This window comes from Aethina tumida, chromosome 1 (assembly GCF_024364675.1).
Source record: "Aethina tumida isolate Nest 87 chromosome 1, icAetTumi1.1, whole genome shotgun sequence".
Classification (NCBI taxonomy): Eukaryota; Metazoa; Arthropoda; class Insecta; order Coleoptera; family Nitidulidae; genus Aethina; species Aethina tumida.
In genome coordinates, this window is record NC_065435.1 from 62664320 (window position 1) to 62691502 (window position 27183).

Below are 27183 nucleotides of genomic sequence, written 5' to 3' on the forward strand. Positions count from 1 at the left end.
TATCAAAAATGACAAGTCGTGTACCTTGGACCATCCGGTATATACAATCAAAAGACAATGTATATTCTCGAAATACCAATCTTTTTAATTTAATTTAGAAATTTATAATTTAATACTAATTCAAAACGAATATTTTTAAAGAACTTTCTGTAAAGATTAAAAATATAACAATTTGTATTCGACTACTTTGATACTATTTTTTATGTATATTTAACAAAAGTATGCAACTAATTTCATGCTTTATAATATCAAAAAAAGAAAATAGTATATTAAACGATAATATATAGGTATCATTTAACATCCTAATCCAGATATACCTAGTTAGTTTTTTAAATACTGAATTCCTGTGGTTAAGTTATAAGTTGGGATAATTGGGCACTTGGATATCTTGTGTGAAACGACCTCATAGTTCTAGAAAATATTGACACGTCAATAACAGAGTATAATTGGAGCCGTACCTATGCATTTAGCAGCTTTTGTGTTTCTTTTACAAATGATAAATTTGTCACTTTGTCAAAATTTGAAAGAGTGCATTTGTCTACCAACTAAATTGTGTGCAGACAGCGATCCGTCGCAGGATGGTGAAGGATTACTGGACATCAGAATTAACAAGTGTTCATATTTTGAGGTGTGTTGTGGGAATCCCATAGAAGAGATCAAACAATCAATCCTAAAAGAGCAACAACTATATGAATCAGCATGCGGTTATCAAAAGATTATTGGTGCAATGTCCAGAATAACATCGGACTCAGAAAATTCTCTGTTTGGTGAACTGCCCTGGGCAGTTGTGTTATTATTAAGAGATGTTGGAAAGACAGACAGAAACATGTATTTGTGTGGTGGTTCTTTGATACATCCTCAAGTAGTTTTAACTGCTGCACATTGTGTACAAGATATAAACTATGATTATATGACTATTCGTGTGGGTGAATGGAACACTAAATCGAAATCAGAACCATTGCCTCATCAGGACCAAGAAGTGAAGGATGTGCTCATTCATCCCTTTTATCACCCTGGCACATTAAAGAACGACATCGCTTTGGTGTTTCTTGCAGAATCTGTGTTTTTAGCAGATAACGTAGGTCTAATATGTCTTCCACCTGAGGACTTTGACATGGATGGAATGAACTGTATTGCTAGTGGATGGGGCAAAGATGCCTTCAACAATGGCAAACATTCATCTATTCTGAAGAAAATTGTACTGCCTATAGTCTCCAAAGACAAATGCGTAGAGTCCTTGAGAAGTACGAGGCTGGGGTCGTACTTCAATTTGCACAGAAGTTTTATTTGCGCTGGAGGCGAGAAGAATAAAGACACTTGTAAAGGTGATGGTGGCAGTCCTTTGATATGTACCATACCTGGGCAACCCAATAGATACGTACAAGTGGGTATCGTTTCCTGGGGTATAGGCTGTGGAGAAAACAATACACCGGGTGTTTATGTTAATTTACCTATATTCAGGAGTTGGATTGACAGTGAGCTGGCAGACAGGAATATGGATGGAATATTTTACACATATTAGGTGTAATATTAAATTATTGTAGTGCAGTTTATCTATGTATTATTGACGAAAATAAATATTAATATTTTAGTACAATTTTTATTATTTTAATATTTAAATAGATTTAATTATTGTCTAAGTTTATTTAATTTTTTTTTTTTTTTTTGGTAATCGTTTGCGCTGAGTGAAAGAGTTAAATTCTTTCTTGATCTCTTTATATTTATTTTTATTATTATTATTATTATTATTAATATTTTATATTTTGAGATTTTCAGAAAAGAAAAAAATCGTTTTTGCAATGTTTATAGGTTACTAATTAAAAATAATTTAAATTATTAAAAATATAAAATATCAATCTGTTTATAATAATAAACAACTAGATTTTAAAAAATTAAAATATTTGTTTTGAATTTCTAAAATTTAAAATATTAAGCTTAAAAAATACTAATATAATAAAAAAAGACAATTAAATTTAAAAAAATGAAATTTTTAATTTAAATTTATATAATTTGAAATAATGAGCTTAAAAAATTAAATTTGTTATTTTAAATCTATAAAATTTAAAGTAATAATAAGCTCAAAAATTAATAATAAACAATTAAATTAAAAAAATAAAATTATTTTTTTTTTATTTGTAAAATTTAAAATTAATCATTTAAATTAAAAATAATAATAATATTGTTATTTTACATTTATAGAATTTCAAATATAAAGTTTAAAAATTAAAAATAACCATTTAAATGTAAAAAATTATATTAAATTTTAAGTTTAAAAAATTAAAAATAAATAATTAATGTAAAAAAAATTAAAATTTTTAACATAAATTTATAAAATTTAAAACATTAGGTTTAATATGTTAGAAATTATCATTTAAATTTAAAAGAATTCAAATCGTTATAAAAATTTCAAATGTTAAGTTTAAAATATTAAATTAAAAAAAAATTTATATGACAAAAATATTTAATAGACGTGGTTGTCACCAACAGCCTATGGAAGTAAGTCAGTTATGCTCTGGGGTGGTATCACTTTAAGGTCGCATACAATGATAATCAATCTGATTAACAAGACAATAATTACTCAAAGATATCATAATTGTTCCACTTGCCGAAGGGTTTACCTTGTAGTTTGTTTTTATAGGCAACAATATCAGACCTCATCGACTAAATTTAGTGAATGAAGCTATTCACTACAATAATATTACAAAGATTGAATGGCGCCATCTTCAAAGACAGCTAAATCAGTAATAACCAATCTCTCACTTTTAAAGAGTTTTGGAAAACTCTGCGAGAAGAATGGGAAGTTTCATTCAACAGTTCATTCTCTTCTTAATTTTCGGAATGGTATGAAGGATGGAGGTTATTCTTTAAGTTCAACGAACATCTATAAATAATAAAGCAAAAGACAAGTTGAAAAAAAAAATAGAAATAATTTATTATTTTATTTAAAGTTTGAATATGAATATATACTTTTTTTGAGTATATATTATTAATTTTTATTATGTGAGTAGTCGCTTGGATGTCACTTGGTAATCTTCCTGAACTGTTTGGCAATTGTCTTCATTTTCTTGATTCCTCCTCTTAACATTCTGATTTCAATAAATATTTTTCAAGACCTAAAACCTGACAGCAGTGTCTACGAACTGTATATTCAAATAATTACTGTAGAAAATTTATCATTAATTTATAATTTTATTGAAATTTTTAGATTACAAAACATTTTTGTTCATTATAATTTAGTTAATACAAGTCATCAGGAACTTTTTATTCCATGTTTGTGTAAAGTAATAAATTTTAGCACACGGTTAAAAAAATAATGCATTTGTTTATCCAGTAATATGACATATTTTTATATTAATTTGTTGACGTATTTCTTCCTTTTTAACTATTTAGAATTATTTTATAGTGTTGCGTAAAATTGGTTGTCTACAACGGTTATTAAGTTGACTACCCCAGACTACTCTATTAAAGTACAGGGTTATCCAGAATATAAAACACTTATTCTATCATTTGTCTCAGTATTTCATCTATTTAATTTGTAATTCAATAAAATAAATAATAATAAAATTCATTATTTTCTTCTTCTTCTAAATGTCATAATCATGCGCTGTTGACGGTGTTTTCCCGCCAATACATCTATTGAAATCAGTCATCAGTATTCTTAAGTTTTTAATAAATGTTCACTTATATTGTATTTACATGAGACTGATTTAAAATGTCTGAAAGTGTCGTTGAAGTGTCCCCATATAAAAACGTTGCACAAACAAGTGATATTGATGAAATCGAAAAAACTTTATCCAGAGTAAACATTGTTTCGCCAGTTAAACGGGGCAGATCGAGAAAAAGCACTATACCAACAACTCCAAAGAAATCTGAATCCATTGAACAGGAAACTTCTTCACCTAAAAGAAAAACTGAAAGTCCCAAGTGGCTGGCTTCTTATGTTAGTCCTACAAAGACTCGAAGAATAGTTTCACCTGCACCTGAAAATGTTTCTCTAACAACTAAACCATCACTGGACGACTCTTTTAGGCGAACTGTTCTTAAAATAAATTTAACTCAATGTCTTGATCCTGAACACCAAGAAAAGAAGGCTAATTCAAGAAGAACAACCAGACATTATTATTATGAATCATGCAGTGATTCTGATAGCAATGAACAACTTATAGTTACAGGGAAAAGGGAGGTGAAACCTCCTGTGAAGTATTCAGATGAGTGTACACAACCTGCTACACCAAGTTCCACCAGAAGTACAAGAAGGAAAACAAGAAATTATTATTATGAATATTTAAGTGAATCTTCTGATACTGAAAATGTAATAATAGATAGTAAAAGAGTAATTAAAACACCCACTAAGTATTTAAATAGTGAAGTAACTAAAACCCCAAGTCGAAGGGGAAGAAAACCTTTAAATAAAGTTGAAACTAATATAACAACACCAAGTAAAACAACTCAACAAGTTGATAGCTACACAAGTTATAATAATTTTCTAGAAGTTAAATCCACTCCATCAAAAAGAGGTCGAAAGCCAGGCAAAGCAGCTGAAAGTACACCAGTCACACCAAAGAAGAAACATCCTGATTCAGATGAACTCAGTGATGTTTATACTCCAAGAAATAGAAGACTGACAAACGTTCAAACACCAAAGAGTAGCATTAAGGGCACCCCTAAAAATCCTGCCAAGTTAATCAGGGATGGAGTGATAACACCTTCTATACATGCTCGAGAAAAGTCAATAGTGGGTGACAGTACTCCTTTGATGAAAGCTAGAAGCCAGTTGCATGTGTCTCACGTACCAACTGCATTGCCATGTAGAGAAAAGGAGTATGCTGATATAAATCACTTTTTGGAGGGCAAATTGCTAGATGGTTGTGGAGGGTATGTATATATACATATTCAGTAAATATTCATTAGCAATATTCCTATTTTTAACTAAATTATAAAATTAATTTCATATTTAAAAGCATAAAGAATATAATAATCATTTTTCTCTACTAACTGAATTCACAATTATATTCTGAATCAGAACAGTTACAAAGTGCATAGATCGACTATAAATTGCTTTTTGTTCTTGAGTTTCTTACCTTCAATTTACATGGTACTTGTATTTTAAATAAGGATATAATAGACTTAAATACCCCAATAACCAGATGGTCACAATTCTAGTAAAACACGAATTCGATTGAAAATTGAATAAAATCTCTTAACTTATTCCAAAACTGAGGTGAATTGTATACAAATAATTAACTTAAAAATTTCAAAGTTTCTAAAAGATATTTATTTTTATTAGAGAGGTTTCCTTTATTATGATTTCTAATTTATAATTGATGTGATTTATAAATTCAAACAGGTCACAAGTGGTTTCTATCACTCATCACTAGGATAGTAAGGTATTTTTAGAGATGTTAGTAATGTGTGGTATATTAAAATTCAAATACAGGAGCACTACACAATTAAAAAATCACATTTTTCATTAATTTAGATAATAAGTAAAAAATGCATTGAATATTGAAAATAAATGGTAAACGGTAGTCATTTATGATATTTAATAATCATCTAGATATAAAACTACTAAATAATTTATGTTACTAATGTTTTCCTACTCTAATGTCTCTCTCAAAGATTATTAAATATAAAAATACATTTTTTTGTATTTAATTTATTAAAATATAATTATTTCCTATTCTTGGAGAAAAAAAAATAATTTTTTACTCATGGGAACTTCAATACTAAACGTTTTTGTTGTGAAAATTGGAATTATAAATTATGTGGAACTTTTAGATAACTATAATATTAAGAATTAAACATTTTTTTGTAATCTATTTAATAAAAAGGATTTAATTCAAAATTTATCTAGTAAAATTGCATGAATGAACCAGGTTCATCATCTTTCAAATAAAAATTTAGACCCTTGATATACTACAAGATATTTGAAACTCGATGAAGAAAACATTATGGTTTGGAGTTCCTTTTCTTGGAATGGTATAGTACTATTGCAGAAAATTATTAGAGATATCATGAGAAATGTAATATAACCATTTGCTAACGATAATTAATCAGTTACATGGATTTTTATGCATGATAATAATCTGAAGCAAGCGTCCAAAGTTGTTCAAAATTGGTTAAAAGATAATTGTTCTCGAAGAATATTGTTCTCGATTGATTAGCATAAAGTACGGATATAAATCCAATTGAAAACTATATATTCAAAGTACTACAACTAGTAATAGTAAACAAATTGTTGTAAAAAGTAGAAGAAGTGGTACAACAAAATCAATATATTCAATATTCAGTATATGTTTTGATAATATAATTTTTTTTAGTTGTATGTACATTTCTGGTGTACCTGGAACTGGAAAAACTGCAACAGTTACTGCTGTGATCAATAGTCTACTTGAAAAGAAAAAAATTCCTAAATTTGAATATGTTAGCATAAATGGAATGCGACTTACTGAACCCAGACAATCATATGTTGAGGTAGATTTTATTGTTAGATGTATAAATTATACCATACTAAAATTATTTATTTGTAGATTTTGAAACAGTTAACAGGAAAAACAGTTCCTTGGGAACAAGCTCAATCAATGTTGGAAGAAAAATTTACCAAAACAAAGAAGAAAGGTCTTCCAGTTGTTATGCTCATTGATGAGGTATATATATTTTTATCATTATTATGTTTTTGCGATATTTATGTCTTAAACAATTTCAGTTGGACATTTTATGTACGAAAAGGCAAGACGTTGTTTATAATTTATTAGACTGGCCCACAAAGGCCAAAAATCAACTTATTGTAATAACTATAGCCAATACCATGGATCTCCCTGAAAGGTATAAAGAAACAACAAATAATTTATAATAAATGTTTGACAACGTTTTCATTCCAGGTTACTGATGAGCCGAGTAACCAGTCGTTTAGGATTAACACGTCTAACATTCCAAGCTTACACGCATAAACAACTCCAAGAAATAGTCACCAGAAGGCTGACAGGAACCAACAGCTTTAACCCTGATGCCATACAATTGGTTGCCAGGTAAATATCAAAGGAGGATCATTAAATCTATGCTTGTTTTGTTTACATTTTACAATCGGTAAAATAATTTCATGAGTACATAAATGCCAGACGTTTAATCATATTAACGTCGACCACCTAATGGTCATAATTCAGCGTTTACGGGCACGATTTCCGTCGTCGATTTTGCGTGAAAACCGAAATAATCCGAGGCGAATATCTAAATAACGATGGCGGACATCCGCGGACAGGTGGTGCTTTTTAATTGGGCCGTGCCTATTTTCAATGCTTAATGTCAACCTCAAACAATGTGCATGGTACTTATAGATCATTCTATTAATAGAAGTCGGGCGGTTACCTTTGCGTGGATTGTGATTTTGTGTTGCATCGTTTTTTTTTTAACGTGAATTTGGGACAAAAAATAAAATTCTTTTGATTTTTTTTTATTTTTATTTCATATAAAAATAAAATTTAGTTGTAAGACCAATTAATTTCAAGTGTTTTTGTGGAATACCTTTAACTTTTTGTGTAAATAAACTAAGACACAAAAATTATTTATCTCTTTAGTTTACTTTATGAAGTAATAAAAAAAGAATCAGGACAAAGAGGCCAAATTTGCTTGAATATCTCTTTGGCGAACTGTATTTTTCACTTATTTTTGAAAATCAAATATATAAAAATAAAATATAAATGAACAAAGAGGCCAATTTATCAGTTATCTCTTTGATTTATTGCTGACGTATTATATATTCTAACATTCATGTTAGATAGTAAAGCTGAGCCATACTTTTCATGAGACCTGACACGTTACTGACATCATATCCTGAGTTAAATAAATTAGGATTATTCTCCTATTGCAAGAACAACTAAAGTAAAAGCATATATTTTTTATTCATTTGGACGATTTACTTAGATAATGTTAAATTTGTGTTCGATTATTTAAGATTAATAATATTTCGTTGGTGGTTAAAATTTACAAACCAATGTTATGAAGTCATTGTTTTATGTATCAAGAAATAACGCTCAATATAAAAAGTGTTCTTTTATTCAGCATTGTAATCTTACAATAACTTTGCAACAACATGAACTGTACAAGGCTGACGATTAAAAAAATAAACTCAATTTTCTCATAATTTACGATTCGATTGCGCAAATTTGGACATTAGCGCTGCACAAATATACTTTTTATCATAATCGAAATTCTGAAATGCATCGATTCCGTTGATTTTCAAATCGAAAATCATACGGATAAATGCCATTCGTAGTTTGTCATCACAAGTCAGAGGCAGGGCGCTAAAAAATAAATTCGGACCGTTTGTTCCCTTTTGCTAGTTCGATTCTAATCTCGTATCTAAATCAAAGCACACGTTTTAGAGAAAATATGTGAAGGTTGACGTTCTATCTCGTAGGAATGAAATATAACGTGCGAACAGTCTCATCAAATGCGAAGCCAAGTTTTTCATAGATATATAAGAGTTTTCATTGTTTTAATGAACCACTGAAAAATTTAATTACACGAATTTGTTTGTGTTGTACCGCATGAAAGGAACAAAGGGGCCTTGTTCAACAACAAAATAATTATAATTACAACTAAAACGGGGCATAGCGGCGTGTTTAACACGTCGTAAACATTCCTATAAGTTAGTAGCTTTGATGTGACAAAAGCACATTTCCAACAAGACAATACGAACAAATTGAACAAGGAACATTGAAGAAAAAATGTTTAACAACTCAAAATATGTACGATGCGTCGCATCAAAACTACCACTGACCACAGTTTCTTGAATCGCATTACAGAAAAGTGGCGTCCGTGTCGGGCGACGCCCGTCGCGCCCTCGACATCTGCAGACGTGCAGCCGAAATGGCTGAAATGGAGGACGCCAATGGCCTGGTGTCGATGCAGCACGTCAACGAGGCCCTGAACGCGATGATCACCCAGCCCAAGGTCCGGGCCATAAGAAGGTGCTCGCGTCTCGAGCAACTGCTGCTGCAGGCCATCGTGGCCGAGGTGAGTTATATCACAATTTTGTTCGACTTACGCGGCGTTATTTGCGATGTGGCATTTTTTTTTCGGGTACACCGAATTCAAAATTCACTGTTAACCATGCAACCGATAATTAGGTTTTAATTATTGATTATTTTTTCAAGCATATTATGTATTTTGAACAATTTTTAATATAAAAAAATAATCGTTAAATTAATTAGAAATATTAGATATTATCTGCCTAAATCCAAATATTGGAAATTGATAATGAAAGAATATTTGATAAAGATGTGTCAAATATTTCTTGCACTGATGTATTTTTTCTACCAGATAAGTATATTAAATTTTAGCACAAATTTGTTATTTTATTACTAGACAACAGATGCATTGGTGATCAGTGAATTTTGAATTCGACGTTTTTATCAGGTACACTACTAACCTTTTGTTTCTTAGCTTGTAGTTGGTCAACTGAACAAATAAAGGTCAATTGACCATCTAGAGAAAACTAAAACGACTCTACTAAACTTATCGATAAATTAACACATTACGCTATTGGTGTCACACGAAACCTAGCTCTAGATCTGGTGGCACATTAATTAACAAATATAATACACTTTTATCTACAAAATACTATCTAACGATAAACTATTGGAGACTAGTACAGATATAATTGGTTATTAGTACCGTTGTCTGTCAAGTATTTTATTGTCGGTGTAAATCAAGAGTAAGGAGTAACAGAAACAACAGAAAGGAAAACGTGTTACTTAAGTCTAGTTTATAACACATCAGGTATATTAGTCCTTAACTAACACAAAACTATAACGCAATTTTAATGAGAGAACAGGAAGAGAGGGAAGAGGAAAATAACATTAAACATTGAAAGTTAAGTAACTAACATTAGGAATTAGTAACATTACAAATAGTCAAGCCATGGTCTATTATACACATTTAATATCCGGTAATCACCGACTTTCGGCTCATTGATTTGAATTTAAAACACCACTGTCCTGGCAGCTTAGATTTTTCATGCAAGTGAGTAGGTGTTGTTTTTTAGCGTGTAGAGAAGAGAAGAGTCGGTCGGAAAGAGTCTGTGACAATAATGTGTGAGAATTCTCCAATCTAAAACATAAAATGTCCACGTGTATCCGAAAATATGTTAGGTAGTAAATTGCTAATCCTCGATTTAGTAATCCCGAAACGACTGATTAATTGAATCGCTTGGAAGGAAATTCGGTATTTCACTAAATAATTTGGCTCGTTTTCCTCGATCAGATTTTCCATCTAATTTTAAAAGTTATAAATGGACTGTAAATTTAAACAGTTGGGAAACATGCTTTCTAAAACTTGATTGATACGACGGTCAAACGTACCGACCATTTTGAGTATTTGCCAAATTTTAGTCATAGGTTAATTTTTAATGATGTTCAGATTGGATTTACTAGATCGAGAATTGCGTTTTCCAAATAATTTAGCCGAGCAAGTTCGTCCGAAACGGAAACTTTTGTATACAGACACTATGATAAATATACCTTTTAGACATCAGCAAATTGTGACAAATAAAGGCTATATTTTATATTTCACTTGCCAAAACTAATTCCTACTTTAAAATACACAAAGTAAAGGTGGCGTATAGTTGAGAAATATGTCTTGCTCGTTGTCATTAATTACTTGGAATGGTGTCAGGACGGTTTAATAGTTACAGTTAATGTATCATACTTACCCTTAGTCTTAACGAACCTTTGAATGCAGCATTTTGTAGATAAAATATAGTATTGAACAAGTAGTGACCATATGGCTATGATGTGAAATACTCTATCGTCTAAAAAAATCAATACAACATGTACGGTCATAATTAACAAAAATATGAAAGATTAAGTGCACATATGTACTTAATCTTTCACTGTTTTAATAGCGCGTGTTAAAATATTTTCCAAATTTTTACATCAGATACACTATAAAGTTCAAAGTTTAAATAGCACATAACAAATGTAAATTGTTCAAAAATTGGGAAAACATATTTTGTTTGTTTAGGTGGAGAGGACGGGAGTGGAAGAGACCATCTTCGCGGACATTTACAAGATGTTTTCAACTGTAGCGGCGCTGGACGACTTCAAAATGGTCTCTTGTACAAACGCTTTAGCGGCAATTTCGCGTTTAAGCGCATCACGATTAATTCTGACGGATACCAAATGTAACGACATTTATCAAAGGATTATTCTTAATGTTAGTGTTGACGACGTGTATTATGCTTTAAAAAGGGACTGAGTCATTTTTGTTTGCTCTGATATGGTAAATTGGTGCGACTCGGGTACATGTTTTATTGGCACAGTTTTATATTTATGTTTTTTTTTAATGTTGTAACATATAAGTGCTTATTTACCATACCAAGAAGAAACAGAAACGGTTTTATTTATACATTTTTTTATTTAAATATTTTTAATTATGAATGTTTAATTGTGTTCTAATAAATGTTTGTCCAATACTTTGTTTTTTTTAATCCTTTAAATAGATTTATCCATTTATATGGAGACTATTGGTCATTAATATAATTTCTGTAGTTTTGTAGTAACTTTAACTATTTATAAAATTAATTAGCATCTATTTTTAATAATTTATATTTACTTATTACTTTTATATCCAATATCCATGAAATTAACGCACCACCTATTATTTTTAAAATAAAACATCGTATCAAAATTAATATCAAATTGTTTCTATTAATTTTGAAAAATACATAGCTTTTAAAAGCTTTAACACTGATTTTGTGTTTGAACAGACGGTGTGAAGCTGTAATTCGAAATAGAACTGGAAATATCCAATATTAAATAAAATTCATTAATTTATATAAAAATTAAGTTTTATTAATTGTCTATTTTTTAGACTTAAATTGATTTCTTTAGGATAATTCGAAAGGGAACACATTTTATGTTAAAATACAACCTTTATATGTTCAATTTTCAGAAAATAATAATGAGCAATATATAATTAATTCACTAATGTGAAATTTAAAATATTTGAAAATTAATATCTACATATTTAGTAGAAGATAATTTTAGAATATTTTAATTTTAAATTCTATAAATAACATGGTTAACATTGAGGTGAAAAAATTAATGAAAACCATGTTTTCAGATTATATTTTTATCAGAAAATCTTTTAGTACGAGGATACAGATTTTGAGACATTTTTTTATCAAATTCGTTTACGAAATTTCTTCGACATTATTATACATTATAATTAATAAAACAAAGAATTCTGTCAATGCTCAATAAAACGAATAATTCTAAAATCAACCATAATATTAGAAATGTAGCTTCTATTTTTAAATATTGTGTGAATTCTACATATAATTGTGAGCAAGCTCCATATAAATTGATAATTGCGGTTTCTCTGAAAATAATCTTACGTTCAAAATACTAAATTAAAGTATAAAGACATGAAAATATCAACTTACCATATTCTCAAACATCTTTCACTTTGATTTAAATTATTGTTTTTTTTTTGTTTTAATTTTCAGGTTTATTTTAATGATTTACAGTCGGGGATTGTTTTGGTTAATTTTTAGTAGTGAAGCATCACACAGTGCATTTAAAAATATGCCTTGTGTTCAATTTTTGGGGCTAAGGGGAGGAAAGAATGGACCCAAAATTACAAGCTCATGTTTCAGGCGAAGTGACAAGTAAAGAGTGTGTGTCGTGTTTAAGTGTTTTATTCATATCATAAAATGTAACGTTACAATAAGTATTTTAATATTTCATCTTTTTGTGTTCTGTTGGAATAATGCAGTTTGCGACAAAATCATACGAAATCAGATTCGGGAACTAACGCCGTAATTATCCAAATACAATTTTGCCACTTTTACATTGATTCCTGTGTGAGTTAGTACAATCAAAATATCGTTTATTTCTGCCGATTGTTTTCCGATTGATTATACTCTTTTTTCAAACGTTTTGCTTAAACGACTAAATAACTACCCATAAGCTGCGCTATATTATACGGTTCACAGTGGAGCACAGTAGTAGCGAATATCGGCAATAACTTTCCAGTAACAGTGACTTATTAAAAGCAACTACAATCCAAAACACTTCAAAAATCAAAATGTTTGGTGCAATCTTAAGCCAACCGTTATACGGTGCGTTCGTTTTCGTCCAAAGCACCTGAAAACTGTAAAAGAGTTGTAAAGTAACGCGGATCCACCACATTGATGCTTTTAGTGGTTAAACCATTTAATAATAACGTAATGACTGCTATGTGCGACATAATTTTAGATTTAATAAAACATTTTCTCCAATTCAGAGTAATTTATATACATATAAATAAAATCTTCTTAAACTTGAAACTAGTACATCTAGTAATGAAATTATTAATATGTATATCGTGTCGAATACTTAGAAATGATACTACTTAGTAAAATACGTCGCTGAAACGAAACAAAACACGATTAGTTTAATCAAGTGAAGGTATAAATCGTTGGCCCGCATAAATTGATTGTGCCGGGTAGACTAAACAATAATAGTGCCTGCTTATTTTCGTTTTATTAAAAAAATACTAATTAATATAATTCAATGGAAAATAAAAATAAATTTCTAAAACGTCTTCAAGAGAAATCTTTCGTAATTTTACATAAACCTGTATAATATTTTGCACGATTCACAATATTTAAATTCGGCTAATTTTAGACCCACTTGTATATTGAACACGCCCACGCATTTATGGCGACAATAAATATTTCTGCTTTATTTCCCGGTTGTTGCAAGATGAATTTTTGATGGTGTATTTTTGTTTGGGTGAAAAATTTGACCACACTGTTTAGAAATCTTTAGAGATTGTTTCTTTTTATCTACACATTTAAATTGCTAATAAGTTAGAAAGCATTGGCAATGAGGTAATCGTTGAATTTAACGGTTACAGTGAGTAAAATAGCAATTTCGTTAATAATGAATTTGTTGTAAATGTAAGATTTTGTTTTTGCCATTACCTAGAGTAAAATACAATGCGTTGTTTAATATTACGAAATGTATCAAAACAAGTTACGAGGTCCGAACGGCAAAAATATACTGTGAATAATCATTTTATAAAACTCAGTCATTTATGATTGCATGTTGTGTGAGTTTGGTTTGCCAAAATAAAAATACATTTCTTAAATAATAAAAATTCGAGGTAATATATATTATTATTTATATATTAATTGTATCTGCATAAACTAGATAAATCGTTTTTATCTAATTATTTTATACATCTTACACCTATTTTATTTATAGACCCACCTCGATTTATTATTTAATATTGATTATATCAATTATACATAACAGACTAAAATTGGTAACCATGTGAAATTTTTTGGAGACTCTCGCATTTTTTACACAACAAGAATAAGTTGGGAAAGTTCCTACAAATGCTACAATCGTACAACGAATTTCTTTTTTCTAATGTGAATTAACACGGTACAGTTATGATTGTTACACAGATTACATCTGTGATATGACTGTGAAGAGTAATAAATTTCCTAATTTGAATTAGCACCAATATAATATTCCTTACAATGAAAAATAAATTTAAGAAAAATATGTTGGTTGCAATATATAATATGATTATTTTTTTAATTATATTATGATAAAAAAATACAATTAAAATAATATTGATATAAATCTAATCAAGTTATTGGAAATCGATCCATCATCTTAATCAACTTCGATTTATGTTGGATGATTTAGATAATATTTAACATTAAATACCGCAAATTTAGGAGTTTCAGTATTCACTTCCTATTTAATTTTATAATTAACTTTTTTTAATAGTTTTCCTTTAATAATTATGTTATGTCAATTCTGATAAAAAATACAAGAATAATATTTATATAAACCTGATCATATGGTTATTACTGTATATTGATTCATTACCATAATCAATTTGAATGTTGACCCTAACAAGTTGTAAACAGTTCGCCGGACTATTTAGATCGCGTAACACATAGCAGACATACATGCTAATTATTTCTATCGCCTTCCAGTCCATTTCTAACAGACACCAATTAACGGAAATGGTTTAAGCACTTGCCAAGGACGAAAAATGATCATTTAAAAATGTATGAAGTCTTTGTATTTATTTGGTTTTAGTGTCACAGGGCCAGAAGCATGAGCTTTTTGTTAATCTCTACATTTTTCTACCAGTTGCGTCCATTCATGATACGATTATATACATATACAGGGTGTCCATTAATATTGGCCGAGTTAATAAGCGTTAACGCATCTTTCGATCTGCCATTGTTATACAAAAATAGTAAATGGGAGAACCATTACACCCTGTATATTTTTTCAATAACGTAATTCAAACAAATTTTGCTTAAAATTATAATTTATTTAAATAGCATATAGAAACTCTTCAAGATAAAATTAATTATTACATAATTATGTCTTTTATAATACAATTTTCCTCTCAGGAGTGTTAGTATAGTCAATAAAATAAAATTATATATACAGGGTGCTCGAGAAATTGTCACACTCAAAAACTTCAATATAGACAACAAAATTCATATAAAAATTGCACAGCACACATTAACTCTATTCAAGCCTCAATTGATAAAATCTCACATGAAGTTCCGAGTACAACGCATCAATTAAAAGTGACTTGTGGGTAAAATTATGAGAAATCATGGATTGCAACACAAAAGTGTGGGTTTGTTAAAATCAAAAGAAACAAAAAAAAATAAAAACTATTAAAACTACAACACTGCAGTAGGCTTGAAGCAATGATACGAAGCTTAACTTAAATATCCCACCATTTGGTTGCGTGGCAGCTGTCCCATTCGTAACTTGCGACTCTGGTCAATGTTTTTCTGCAGGTGAGCAGCGATGCGATGACGAGCGTCGTTGTACTCCAAATGCAATCCTAACCTTAGCAAGTTGTTGTTCTTCTCCACTAACTGGGTGATTTCCATTTCAATTTTATTTCCCAACACTTGGGAACGTTGGTTAGCCGCCCTAAACTCTTCCACAGTTTTGTTCTTCAACAAGGATTTGATTAATCGTACAATACCCACTGGTGAAATCATATTGGTTTCCACATTGACCACCCTCATGGTTTTATTTTTTTCAATGGCTTCGGCGAGTTTTTCAGCGTGTCTATCTGACATGCCTGTATTGGCAAGTTTCAACGTTTCCAGATGGGTGTTGTCACCCAAGGCAGTGAACAAATTCTCAAACTTTTCATCAGAAATACTCTTAATGTTATTCCAGTTAAGTTCGATGTATTTTCCTTCATCCCTGCGAACACTTTGGATAGATTCCTCAGGATCAGTATTATTTGGTGGCTCCATTGGGAACACTTTGGGCTTGGAAGCTTTGGTGATTCCATCCCAGCCAAGTCCCACAGGCTGACCTTTGTTCAATAGGGAAGCATGATACTGGTCCTGATTCATCATTGAGTGGAAGCCTAAAATAGCTGCCAGATCAATAATCTCCTCTTGACTGGCCCCACTCAATGCCTGTTCGTATTCTTCTCCCAAGTCCACGGCGATCTTCTCTTCAGCTTCTTGTTCACTGGCAGCTGGAGGTGGTGGCACCCACTTTTTACCACGGACAACTCCAGGTACATAGGGCTTGAGTTCTGGTCTATCGGGTGTTTCCATTGCCTTTTTATTGATAAATTCAATAAGCATCTTTCTGTTGAGCGGTCCCGTTGGTTCTTTGTCGCAATCGTAACTGCATCTCTGTGATGGAGGCAAGAAAGTGTCATCTGGGTCTACTTCCTTGGCTAATATATTTATTTCTTCTGTGGTTAGTTTCGCCAATAGATCTTCCACATCTATATCGTCGTAAACACTAAGATCCTTGCCGTACAACTTGTCCATCGTTATAGATTTAACTTACTAATTTAATACAATAACAAACTGTTATTTTCTATCCTAATTAATTTTCCACACCCAATATTTATTGACAGAGAACTGTCATGAAAATTTCACCGATAGCCAACATCAAAAAGTTAAAACATAGACCAAGGTTATGTATGCACAAATTTCCAAATAGGGGTATATAAAATTCTACGCAATGCAAAGCTGACAACAAAAAGTAAATACATCAATTAATAAAGAGCAACGTTAATAAAACTTTATAATTATATTCACCTTACATTCTCAGCAAAAACCCACGAATATTAAACTAAAATTTCAAAACAAACAATATGGCCATGTTGGTATTGGCCCCAACGACATTGACATTTACACAATGGATGTCGATTCTGAAAGTACCGCGACATCCATAGATGAAAATACTGAGAATTTTTGCGAAAATCCAACTCGGGACACTCTCGCCGAGGGTTTGATGGGCTTAATCAAGCCCACTGTAGACCAATTAGACGAACGAGTGCGAGCAACAAGGTACAGCACGAACTGTAAACATAGGTTAACATTTACATTATACCCTTGTTTTTTTAGGATTTCTCAGTTAGAACTCAAACAGTGTATCGAAAGCCTTAGCGAGGAATTAAAAAAGATCTCCGAAAGCCAGCAAACATCAATTGACTTGGATGCATATGTTAAAAAGTTGATAAATGCCAAGCAAAGGGTGACTGTCTTAACAAATATCCTACAAAACGCCCAAGACAGATTAAATAAAGTACACATGTCCATAGATAAGGAAGTGGTGCAAAGGAAAATATTGTTAGAGAGCGCAGCTGAAGACACATCAACATAAAAATGAATTTACCTACACCTAAGTATAATTTAAATGACTTTCCCACTGTTTATGAGCCCAGAGAGGACACATTTTTATTCTTAGATGCATTGGAAAAGGAAACTTCTTACATAAAGAAACTTAACCCTGTAACAGTTGTTGAAATTGGATCAGGGAGTGGAGTTGTAATTACATCCCTTTCTCACATTTTGCAACACAAGTGTGTGGTATTTGCTACAGATGTTAATCAAGCTGCTTGTCAAGCTACTAAATTCACTGCTGCCTTGAATCACTGTACAGTAGAGTGTATTAATATGGACTTGTTAACAAATTTTAAGGGCAAATTATTTGATATCATCCTTTTTAACCCACCATATGTTGTTACTGAAGATTCTGAAATTATTGGCACTGGGTTGAGTAGGGCTTGGGCTGGTGGTAATATGGGACGTGTAATAATTAACAGACTTTTGTTCAAATTAAATGAATATTTATCAGAAAAAGGAGTGTGTTATATGGTTCTCTTGAAAGAAAATGACTTGGACAATATTGTTGAAATTTTAGCAAGTCAAGGATTCACCAGTGAGATTGTTTTGCAAAGAAAAATTCCCGGTGAACATTTATTTGTTTATAAATTTTACAAAGAGTGGAATAAAAGTGTATGACAACATTTTTGTTTTAGTTTAAATTTATTGTGATAATACTACTTAGTACTTTTTGCTCTGAACTGAAGACAAGAGATTGTAAATAGAAAATGTAAGTTTTATCACCTGAAACAAGTATGAAAGTACATGTGATATTAACACACAATGTTATACTTACTGAAATAAAAGTGCCATAATTTAGAGTAACTATTTTGAATGTGGTAAATGTAATTTGCTTATTTGACCCTTGCATAGACATTAACATCAACTTCCTAAATCTTGGGTCTAATACTTTATACCATTTACTATTAAATATGGCAATTTGAAGTTTATTAGACTGTTTTATAAAAGTAATAATTTTAATAAATTATAATACAATAAGAACGACTTTACCTGTTCCGATAATTCATTTCCTGTAATACAGTACATAAATAATTGGGATACATGACCCATTACATACATTATAAGGTGCAGTATTTGTCCCCTGCTTATGTTTACCTATAAAATTTGTGTATGTAGATGTAGTTATTTTAACAATAAAAACTTCTAACCATTGTTATTAAATAACAGGCCACAACCAAGGCATTAGTGCTGAAAACAAGTTGAACCAATGAACTGACTGAATATATTGATTCCAAATCTTCGCAGAATCTGAAAATTTTTTCACAGACGTGAAGAATTTGAATAAATTAAAATTACACATTATAGCCTACTACAAGAATTTGATTACCAGAACTGTGTGAATATGATTAAATTTAAATAACCCAATACAAATTAAAAAAAAATCACAATGCTTCTTTAATATGGTTCAATATTTTTTTATTTTTTACCTTAACAACATCCTGTGATGATTGAAACAAGATATCATTAACTTGATCTCTTCAGATTCGTTTGAATCATTTGTGTAATACAGTTTTTTAGTGATTACCCTTATTTTTTCATTCAATTCGATTTCATTCCCGGTGCCCAGCTGCTTCAGAGCTTCCTCCAGTAGCGTGACTTGAGCTACAACGTTACCAGTAAGTCCCAATAAAAGAAAATCGTGTCCCAAAATAGAAGTAACACTAGCATAAATGTTCAACCAAACTTGCGATACATATAAAATCTCATAAATCGGACTGATTTCTGAGTTAAACGGAAAAGCCGCCTCGAATCCCAATTTGTTTCGGATTAAAGCGATGGTGAAATTTCCAAAATGATACATAAAAGCCGGAACGTAGACACTGAGGTAACAGAACACCACCTGAGTTGTGTTTTGTTTTAACTCAGATTCGATATTTTTTCCGACCATGTCCGCCGGCCAAAAATCATACCAAACCATTTTAAGCATCTTCTGCAATATCTTTCGATGAAAAAATATAGTTGGTATTTTTGTTACTGCCTGTAATAACTCTGTTCATTGTCATCATAAGTGATAATTATGATTTATGAAGTATGATACTTACTTGCATTGTGATCGATAGTGTTGATAAAGTGGTAGTAATTATAACAATATCATTTGAATGCTCTACTAAATAAACAAATTGGCAACATACTGAAAATATGCAACAAGCAATCATTATGAAAAAAGTCACTCCTAAAAATTTATTTGTTCTTTCTGGCCATAAATTGACAGCATCTAGTAAGAATTTTGGTATCATAATTGACGATTTGGATACATCTTTGATTGGAAACACTTCCTTTCCCCTCGTCATGGTTTAAGATTGTGAGAAAAAATATTAGAATTGAATACAATATGAATCTTCTCTATGTATATATACGGTTTCTAAATTATAAATGCAGTTATTATCATAAATATTGTGAAATCATTATCTCATTATCTACACTTGGGGTGATACAAATTTAATAAGAAATCAAATTTACTTATTTATATAATTGAGGCCATTATTTTAATTGAATAAATGATGATTGAACGAGGTGTTTGAAACATAAACTCTTATATATACTATTTTTTAGAAGTTTTAAATATTTATATTCACATAATACTTTAATAATTACATACTTGATAATATTTAATTATGTAATGAATATAACTGTCTAATGTCAGTAAAGGAGAATGTAATTATACAATATATATTTTATTATACAAACGTTTATTCTTTCATAAATCTAATCAGATCTTAAATACAACATATTATATTAACTATAGATATACGTATGGCAATTACAAAAGGTTATAAAAATAAACAAATTCAATAACTTAAATGTAGGCAGACTAATCTACTTGTACTGCAATGTGGATGTAACTTAACTAATCTAAATAACTGGAATATTTAATACTTGTCGTTTTACGAAACGCAGACCAGGAAATTTGAAGTTTTAAAATACTTTGCAGCGAACTTCTTCCCTGCCATCGTGGGTGAAGACATAGCGATGTCATTATTTTCCAATATGTTACCAAACATGAAGTTTCTTTTGACCGAGTTCATGAGATCTCTCGCAATTCCGTTATTCCTGTGATTGGCGTGCACCCACAGTTTCATGATGCAGCATTTAATGGGGTAGGATTCCGATGAGCACATGTCTACGGTATCTTCTATTGAAGAGAGCATTTTATACGCGTCTTCTCTTGGTGTTGCAGAAATACAGCCCAGAATCACTTTGTTCTTAATGTACAAGTATACCTAAAATTAAGCAAAGCATTAATGGTTACAGAAACATTCTTGTGTCATGAGTACGAACCTGAGTATCGTCATACGTAGAGAATGTACATCCAAGTTCTCTATCAACAATACTCATAACTTCTGTTACTTTTTTCCACCAAACTTTTGAATCACCTGGTATAATCTTCACGATTTTAAAATTGCTTGTGGTTGTCACCACTCTCTCGTTTTTCCAACCCTGCAAATACAAATGTAAATGATTTTTTTTTGCAAAAAAACTGGCTATTTAGAGTAATTTAATTTGACAAATTATTTTTTATAATTTTCAAGAGTGTATGATATTATATATTTAAAAAGATAAAGCAATTAATAATATATTTTCATTCTTCAATTAGTAATGGGATTCCTGGGACAACTTCTTCAAGAGGTTTAAATTTTCTAAATCTTCTGGCGGTAATAACCAATAATATATAAGAAGTATGTGTTCTCCTAATATTCTATTAAGTTACCAGAAACAGCTGTTAGTTCAAATACTAAATATGCTAATTTCACTTAGGGAAATATTTCAAAAACCTCTAGCATAAATTAGACTGATATACATTTTTAAAATTAAATTTATGCAGTTTATTTACTACACATCCCAGTATAGTTGTTATCATGTAACTATTATTAGTTTGCTTTTTTTATTAATGAGTGATTATAATTTATTATTAAGAAAATCGAAGAACATTCCTGCAAGATCTATATAGATAAAACAAAATAATTTAGAATATATAGGATTTTTCTGAACTCTGAAATTTTGCGAAAAAACTAATGAACAAATATTGACTGTTTCAAGAGAAAACAGGTATAATTTACTCTTATCAGAAATCCGAAATCATCATCTTGACACAGATAGATAAATTCATTAGACTCCAAACGAAAAATGCGAATTTTGAACCAGTAAAGTTTGGAAATTGAAAAGAACACACATAAATTTGATGAGGTTTAATTTTATCCATTTAATTCAATAGAAACAAAAAAAAAAATGAGTGGAGCTTCTAATGATTCCTGCATGAAGATGTACATAGAAGGTTTTATATATTTTCTTGAATACATTAAACATTCGTAATTTTTGTAAATCAATTTATGAGAAAAAATTCATCTCTAAAACAAAATAATTTGTTTTTGACTTTGGAGTTTTCACAAGTAGTTTTAAATTAGGATCATATATCAATGTATGAAATTTCTGTTCGCGAACTGATAATAAATAATAGACTGACAACATAAAATTTTTAAGATTTAAATTGTTTCCAGGATAAAATTATAACAATTTCTTTTAAAATCTTTTTAGTATGCCTATTTTAGTTTTAATAGCTTTAATATTAGAGTTAGTGTTAGTGGGGATGCCTCTAGACAAATCGTATACAAATGAATAACTTACGTGAAACTTTAGTAAATGTGTAGATGTGTGATAGGTGTTGTGTATCGTTTCGTCAACAGAATCTCCCACAAGATATACAAAATCACATTCTTTGCACTGAATAGTTCCAAACTTCTTTTGCCCGGCATCCAATAACATCTGATCGTGTCCGGTCTTCTTAATCTTCTTTACCGATTTGTTCTTCTCTGCTGTAGCCGTCTTATATGTTGTGAACATCGGGAACAACTTTTCGAAGCGCCTCTTGGGCGCAGAGGATATATTCTCCACAGGTATTTCTTCGAGAAGATTGGTGAGATTCTTTACTTTCTTGGGGCTATTCAGAGCCAATCCAGAAGCCATGTCGCACATTTGAGATGTTGGAGACAATAAGATGTTGGCGATGGAAGAAGTTTCAGCGGAAGGGTTATGCAATTGAATGGAATTCTGAGATTGTGTGATAGAATCGTGAGCCTGTAGAACAATGGAATTCTTCTCAGGGGAATTTTGATTAGCATTTAAGCTAGTAATAATATCGTCTATATTTGGGGATATATCATCATCTTCAGCGGAAAAATTGAAAGCATCCTCAATTTCAATACGTGTTTCCTGAAGTTTTGTATCATAATCGTCAAGTTCAGAAGTAGAATTTTCTTCAACTGTAGGTTTAAATTTCTTAACTTCTAATGGTTCTGGACTACAAGCTCTCTTCTTGGTTACGGGCTTGATCATATTAATATTTTCCTTGTTTTCAATTAAATGAGTATGTATATTGTTTATCTCCTTCATATCTTTTAAATACTGTTGCAGAGCTGGATCATTGGATATGGTAATAGCTTTTCTGACAAGTTTTGCGCTCAGCTTTCTTTGCTTGGGTTTTCTAATCTTATGTCTTACACCTGCATTAATTCCTCCTTTATTTTTCCTTTTAGTGGGATAAGAACGACGTGATGTGGATTTTATTAATGGCTTCATGGTATAATTTGTGTGGAGAATAGGTAATTTGTCTAAAGTCTTTGAATAAAATTGCTTTGAAGGCAAAGTTACTTGATCATCTGGGAACAGAGCAGTACGAACTTTTGAATGACCCACAGGGTCTAACTTCGCAATTTTAGAATTATCAGGTGGACTTTCATCCAAAATTTTACGTTTACTTGTTTCTTCAAATCCAGAATCTAGAAGAGATTTGCGAATTAATTTTGGTACCTTTGATACTGAATTCGAGTCATGTGGAGTTTTAAGTTTATTTGTGGGGGAACCTTTTAATGGGGTGTCTAGTAAAGTTTTTTTAGAAGCATGTGAAAGCACATTAACAAAAGGGCTTAAATATAAAGGAGACATAGATTCAGTAAACTCAACCATTCGATTTTGTGGAGTAAACACAGTGTCAGACATATTATCATCCATGATACCTATTATATCATAATCCCCAATGCAACTCGATTTGGGTGGTAAAGAGAGATTTTTAGAAGGAGACAACTTGAGATCAAAACTGTGACAAGATCCATCTTCATTATCTGAAGAATCAGATTTTAAAGGACTCATATGACCCAGATCAGAATCTGTTTCACTACAGGTCTCATTAGGGTTTAAAGGAAACAAGGCTCTTCTTCTCTCTGAAAACCTTGGCGATTTTCCATTAGTGTTGCAGTTTTCTAATATCTTCAGGGCGCTCATTGTTTAACTGTAAGTTTCAAGCCCAAAATAAATTACAATTTAATCAAAAACTAATAGTTTGCACTAATCTATAAAACTACTAACTAATATCCATATCAGTCCATATTTTGATAACTTACTATGTTTATAGAAGGTTATAGGTCATGCAACAAGTATATAATTTAATCTCGTTTGTTGTGCAGAATTAACTACATTATGTATCTATTGTACTTACTTATGGTGTTCCGTTAATAAATGCAGATCGCACTGCACTATGAAACTTATTTCATCACACCATAAATGATCCTACCACCCAAAACACACAAGCCAAACAGTCGAACACACATGTTCGTTATGAATTCTTCGGTTTATTTACCGCTGGCGCCAAATGTCACAATCGATCTGTTTTCAAGAGGTTTCATTGGTTCAACGGAATGCGTGTTCCGAAAATTAACGAACTTTACCAAAATTATATTTTAAACACCGTCAAATCATAACATTATATCACTATAAATTTCAGTGTATTCAATATTTTTTAAATAAAGTATCTGTATATATTCCTAAGATAATTCAATAAAAACTATTTAACCATCATGATATTTTTGGAACGTACTCTTATTAATATGCAGAAGAAGAAGACCAAGACATAACTTTTTGTACAGCATTACTTACTTCATCAATAAACAAACCATTATAGAGTGCTAAATAGTAAACAGCAGAGCATCGCCCTACAGCGAACAAAAGGTAATAAACACAAATATTTTATAAATATTTAATTGAACAATTCGATTATGTTTTAGAAAATCATGGGTGACCGGTATAATATTCACAGTCAACTAGAGCATTTACAGTCAAAGTACATTGGAACTGGCCATGCAGACACAACAAAATACGAATGGCTAGTAAATCAACACAGGGACAGTTATTCCAGCTATTTAAGCCATCCAGATTTACTGAATTACTTTGCTGTTTGTGAAAATGAAGCTAAAGCTAGAGTGAGATTTAACTTGATGGAAAAGATGCTACAGCCTTGTGGGCCACCACCAGATAAGCCAGAGGACTAAATATAAATAAGAGATATATAAATGTTTCACTTTATATAATATTTATGTTTTTATATGTAAATCAATAGTCAATCTTTAAAAATAAATAAATACAAAGATACAGACTACAAGAAATATTGTTGTATAATTTAACACCACAATTTATTATATGATAAAGTGACACAGATAATTTATATATCCACAAAAGTAGCAACATTGAGATTTATATTACAACAAATTTACCAATTCTGAATAATCTGAGATGAAATTCTTTTGTATCATATATTTTCTACAATATATCAAGCAATAACAACTAACATACAAGTTGTTTCATTTAGTTAACTGAGTTAAATAATATGATCAGCGAACAAGGAAATCAAGCAACATGTTACATTTAAAATTCAATAGTAAATTACTAATATTAAAAAGGTGTTTAGGACAATTTGTTGTTTTATTCTGCATGAAATAGCAGCAATAATTCTTAACTTTTGATGGAATAATCTCAATGTATTTATAAATAAAAAAGAATCCTTGCCTATAAGCAGCCTCCTAAGTGTTGAAGAGACACCTAATTGGTTTCTGCAACTTAACTATTCAAACATTGACGATTTGTTTCGATTTATTGCATTTTACAGGACTGTTAAGTGTCTATTGTATCAAAATTATGGATTTCAGATGGAATGACGAAGTTTAACATTGGATGAATTAAATCAATCAATGGGACAGTTTCAAATTGATGTAGCTGAGTGGTTTATTGTTTCCCAAAGTGTCTTTAGTCGGTTGAAGAGGCGCTTCGGAAAAACGGATAGTCCAACTGAACAACTTACAGGTCATGGACACTATATAACGAGGAGTCGCCTTAGAGAAAGTGGTAGTTCGACTGAACATCATCCAGGTCGTGGACGGAATCCAGGATCAATACTTAACATTAAGTGCTCGAAGTCATTATTTTCTTACAGTACCTAAGTTGATAGGTTACAACAAGCATATAACGTAGACGTTAATCGAGACACTGTAAGAAACAGATTACATGACGCAAATCTACATTCTGGAAGATTAATAAGATGCCCATTTCTTACTAGAGGCAAAATTGGAACGGTGTAAAGATTTTCAAATTTGGGTTGAAAATGGTTGGGTGACAGTTTTATTCACCGACGAATCCTTATTTAGTTTTCATCCAGATTTTCGTCGAACGAGTTCGGAGAGGATCTGGAAATATAGAAAGTTCAAGAAGGATTTGCATATAAGGGTAGCACAATAATGATTTATTTGGGATGGTACAATTATTGGTTATAGAACTGAACTCATTTTTCCAAATAGATTTTTAAAGGCAATATTTAAACAACATTCTGCAACCAATTGTCCTTCCATTTACTGGTGCTATTAGTGAAAACGTATGATCTGATAAATTAGATGACCGACACTTGAGATTTTACTATGATTTGCATAATCCAAACTTAAATTCGATTAAGCATACTGGGATATGCTTCATAGAAGTATTTCTCCACAAATGAGTAATATCCCCTTTAGTTTTAAAGAACTCCTGCATACGCGAACTGAGCAATGTAAACTCAAGTACCGATTATGAATTTATTTTAGCAGGTACGATTGCAATTACAAAAACGATACTTCTTAAGTAAAATAACATTTATTTCACATCAGAAACACCCTATAACTTAAATGGAATTTTTAGTATAAGTAAACTATTTATTACAAGATGAAATATCATGACATTTACTATTACATTTTATTTTAGTTGACACAAATTTTAGCACCGTTCCATGTAGTCACATTTTATAAACCTTTGCTTAGACCTAGTTTTCTTAACAGAAATCTGTCGCATTGACGATAACGTTAAAGGAATATCTTTCCAAGTTATAAATTCACTTTCATTTTCTGATAACAATTTCTCTATATCTTCCTCGCCTTGCAATTTGTAATGTTATGTCAGAGTCTTTAAGGTCATTTATCATGGAAACTCTAAATAAAGCCTCAGTAAGGAGTTCTTTGAATACCTCTTTGGAAGGACCTTTTTTTAATTTGCCCAAATCATAAACCTTCAGACCATTTAGTCGAGTTATTTTCATTCATTTAATGTCCTGATTCATTGTCTCCACAGTTCCCTCACTCTCGGAAGGTTTTCCATTAATAATTATTGTCTCAAACATATGTGCTAAGTTC

General features: G+C 30.7%; 8 protein-coding genes across 10 annotated transcripts; 5 read left to right on the forward strand and 3 right to left on the reverse strand.

Annotated features, from left to right (window-relative positions):
* The first annotated feature begins 249 nt into the window (after window positions 1–249).
* On the forward strand, window positions 250–1597 carry LOC109607065 (phenoloxidase-activating factor 2-like). Its single transcript, XM_020023588.2, has one exon. It carries the CDS (start codon window positions 461–463, stop codon window positions 1520–1522), a length of 1062 nt encoding a protein of 353 aa, XP_019879147.1. The 5' UTR covers window positions 250–460; the 3' UTR covers window positions 1523–1597.
* A 2037-nt stretch (window positions 1598–3634) lies between these two features.
* LOC109605561 (origin recognition complex subunit 1) lies at window positions 3635–11473 on the forward strand. The gene is made up of 7 exons (XM_020022148.2): window positions 3635–4875; window positions 6321–6474; window positions 6531–6647; window positions 6707–6825; window positions 6882–7028; window positions 8805–9015; window positions 11023–11473. Exons 1-7 carry the CDS (start codon window positions 3713–3715, stop codon window positions 11254–11256), a joined length of 2145 nt encoding a protein of 714 aa, XP_019877707.2. The 5' UTR covers window positions 3635–3712; the 3' UTR covers window positions 11257–11473.
* Window positions 9761–17192, reverse strand: LOC109605572 (tropomodulin). Of its 3 annotated transcripts, none has more exons than XM_049961660.1 (4): window positions 17114–17192; window positions 15770–17044; window positions 10729–10810; window positions 9761–10110 (listed from the first exon to the last, which is right to left on the reverse strand). In XM_049961660.1, the coding sequence occupies exons 2-3, from the start codon at window positions 16838–16840 to the stop codon at window positions 10787–10789; spliced, it is 1095 nt and encodes a 364-aa protein (XP_049817617.1). In that variant the 5' UTR covers window positions 16841–17044; window positions 17114–17192; the 3' UTR covers window positions 9761–10110; window positions 10729–10786. The 3 variants fall into 3 exon arrangements, with proteins under 3 accessions (XP_049817617.1, XP_049817616.1, XP_019877718.2); XM_049961659.1 differs by having other exon boundaries at window positions 10712–10810; XM_020022159.2 differs by lacking the exons at window positions 9761–10110; window positions 10729–10810 and adding an exon at window positions 12679–13155.
* Window positions 17190–17681, forward strand: LOC109605581 (SNAPIN protein homolog). Its single transcript, XM_020022171.2, has 2 exons — window positions 17190–17365; window positions 17423–17681. Exons 1-2 carry the CDS (start codon window positions 17214–17216, stop codon window positions 17679–17681), a joined length of 411 nt encoding a protein of 136 aa, XP_019877730.1. The 5' UTR covers window positions 17190–17213.
* A 2-nt stretch (window positions 17682–17683) lies between these two features.
* On the forward strand, window positions 17684–18325 carry LOC126264311 (methyltransferase N6AMT1). The gene has a single exon (XM_049961662.1). The coding sequence runs from the start codon at window positions 17684–17686 to the stop codon at window positions 18320–18322; it is 639 nt and encodes a 212-aa protein (XP_049817619.1). The 3' UTR covers window positions 18323–18325.
* Window positions 18326–19113: 788 nt separating this feature from the next.
* LOC109605241 (uncharacterized) lies at window positions 19114–19751 on the reverse strand. The gene has a single exon (XM_020021808.2). It carries the CDS (start codon window positions 19629–19631, stop codon window positions 19128–19130), a length of 504 nt encoding a protein of 167 aa, XP_019877367.2. The 5' UTR covers window positions 19632–19751; the 3' UTR covers window positions 19114–19127.
* A 624-nt stretch (window positions 19752–20375) lies between these two features.
* Window positions 20376–24429, reverse strand: LOC109605592 (N-acetyltransferase ESCO2). The gene is made up of 4 exons (XM_020022182.2): window positions 24195–24429; window positions 22328–23987; window positions 20984–21142; window positions 20376–20925 (listed from the first exon to the last, which is right to left on the reverse strand). The coding sequence occupies exons 2-4, from the start codon at window positions 23978–23980 to the stop codon at window positions 20590–20592; spliced, it is 2148 nt and encodes a 715-aa protein (XP_019877741.2). The 5' UTR covers window positions 23981–23987; window positions 24195–24429; the 3' UTR covers window positions 20376–20589.
* Window positions 24430–24571: 142 nt separating this feature from the next.
* Window positions 24572–25137, forward strand: LOC109605607 (splicing factor 3B subunit 5). Its single transcript, XM_020022199.2, has 2 exons — window positions 24572–24703; window positions 24760–25137. Exon 2 carries the CDS (start codon window positions 24766–24768, stop codon window positions 25021–25023), a length of 258 nt encoding a protein of 85 aa, XP_019877758.1. The 5' UTR covers window positions 24572–24703; window positions 24760–24765; the 3' UTR covers window positions 25024–25137.
* Window positions 25138–27183: the final 2046 nt, after the last annotated feature.

What these genes read in the sequence shown, in the direction of transcription:
- LOC109605572 (XM_020022159.2), bottom strand. Translation starts at nt 16,840, where the DNA reads ATGGACAAGTTGTACGGCAAGGATCTTAGTGTTTACGACGATATAGAT. An exon ending in AGCTGCCACGCAACCAAATG is followed by an intron (nt 13,156 to 15,769) that starts GTGGGATATTTA and finishes ACTCTTTTACAG; the next exon opens with TTTTCAGGTGCTTTGGACGA.
- LOC109605241 (XM_020021808.2), bottom strand. Translation starts at nt 19,631, where the DNA reads ATGCTTAAAATGGTTTGGTATGATTTTTGGCCGGCGGACATGGTCGGA.
- LOC109605592 (XM_020022182.2), bottom strand. Translation starts at nt 23,980, where the DNA reads ATGAGCGCCCTGAAGATATTAGAAAACTGCAACACTAATGGAAAATCG. An exon ending in CACATTTACTAAAGTTTCAC is followed by an intron (nt 21,143 to 22,327) that starts GTAAGTTATTCA and finishes TTGTATTTGCAG; the next exon opens with GGTTGGAAAAACGAGAGAGT. An exon ending in CTACGTATGACGATACTCAG is followed by an intron (nt 20,926 to 20,983) that starts GTTCGTACTCAT and finishes GCTTAATTTTAG; the next exon opens with GTATACTTGTACATTAAGAA.
- LOC109605607 (XM_020022199.2), top strand. Translation starts at nt 24,766, where the DNA reads ATGGGTGACCGGTATAATATTCACAGTCAACTAGAGCATTTACAGTCA.
- LOC109605561 (XM_020022148.2), top strand. Translation starts at nt 3,713, where the DNA reads ATGTCTGAAAGTGTCGTTGAAGTGTCCCCATATAAAAACGTTGCACAA. An exon ending in TTGTTATGCTCATTGATGAG is followed by an intron (nt 6,648 to 6,706) that starts GTATATATATTT and finishes AAACAATTTCAG; the next exon opens with TTGGACATTTTATGTACGAA. An exon ending in TGCAGGCCATCGTGGCCGAG is followed by an intron (nt 9,016 to 11,022) that starts GTGAGTTATATC and finishes TTGTTTGTTTAG; the next exon opens with GTGGAGAGGACGGGAGTGGA.
- LOC109607065 (XM_020023588.2), top strand. Translation starts at nt 461, where the DNA reads ATGCATTTAGCAGCTTTTGTGTTTCTTTTACAAATGATAAATTTGTCA.
- LOC126264311 (XM_049961662.1), top strand. Translation starts at nt 17,684, where the DNA reads ATGAATTTACCTACACCTAAGTATAATTTAAATGACTTTCCCACTGTT.
- LOC109605581 (XM_020022171.2), top strand. Translation starts at nt 17,214, where the DNA reads ATGGATGTCGATTCTGAAAGTACCGCGACATCCATAGATGAAAATACT. An exon ending in GAACGAGTGCGAGCAACAAG is followed by an intron (nt 17,366 to 17,422) that starts GTACAGCACGAA and finishes TTGTTTTTTTAG; the next exon opens with GATTTCTCAGTTAGAACTCA.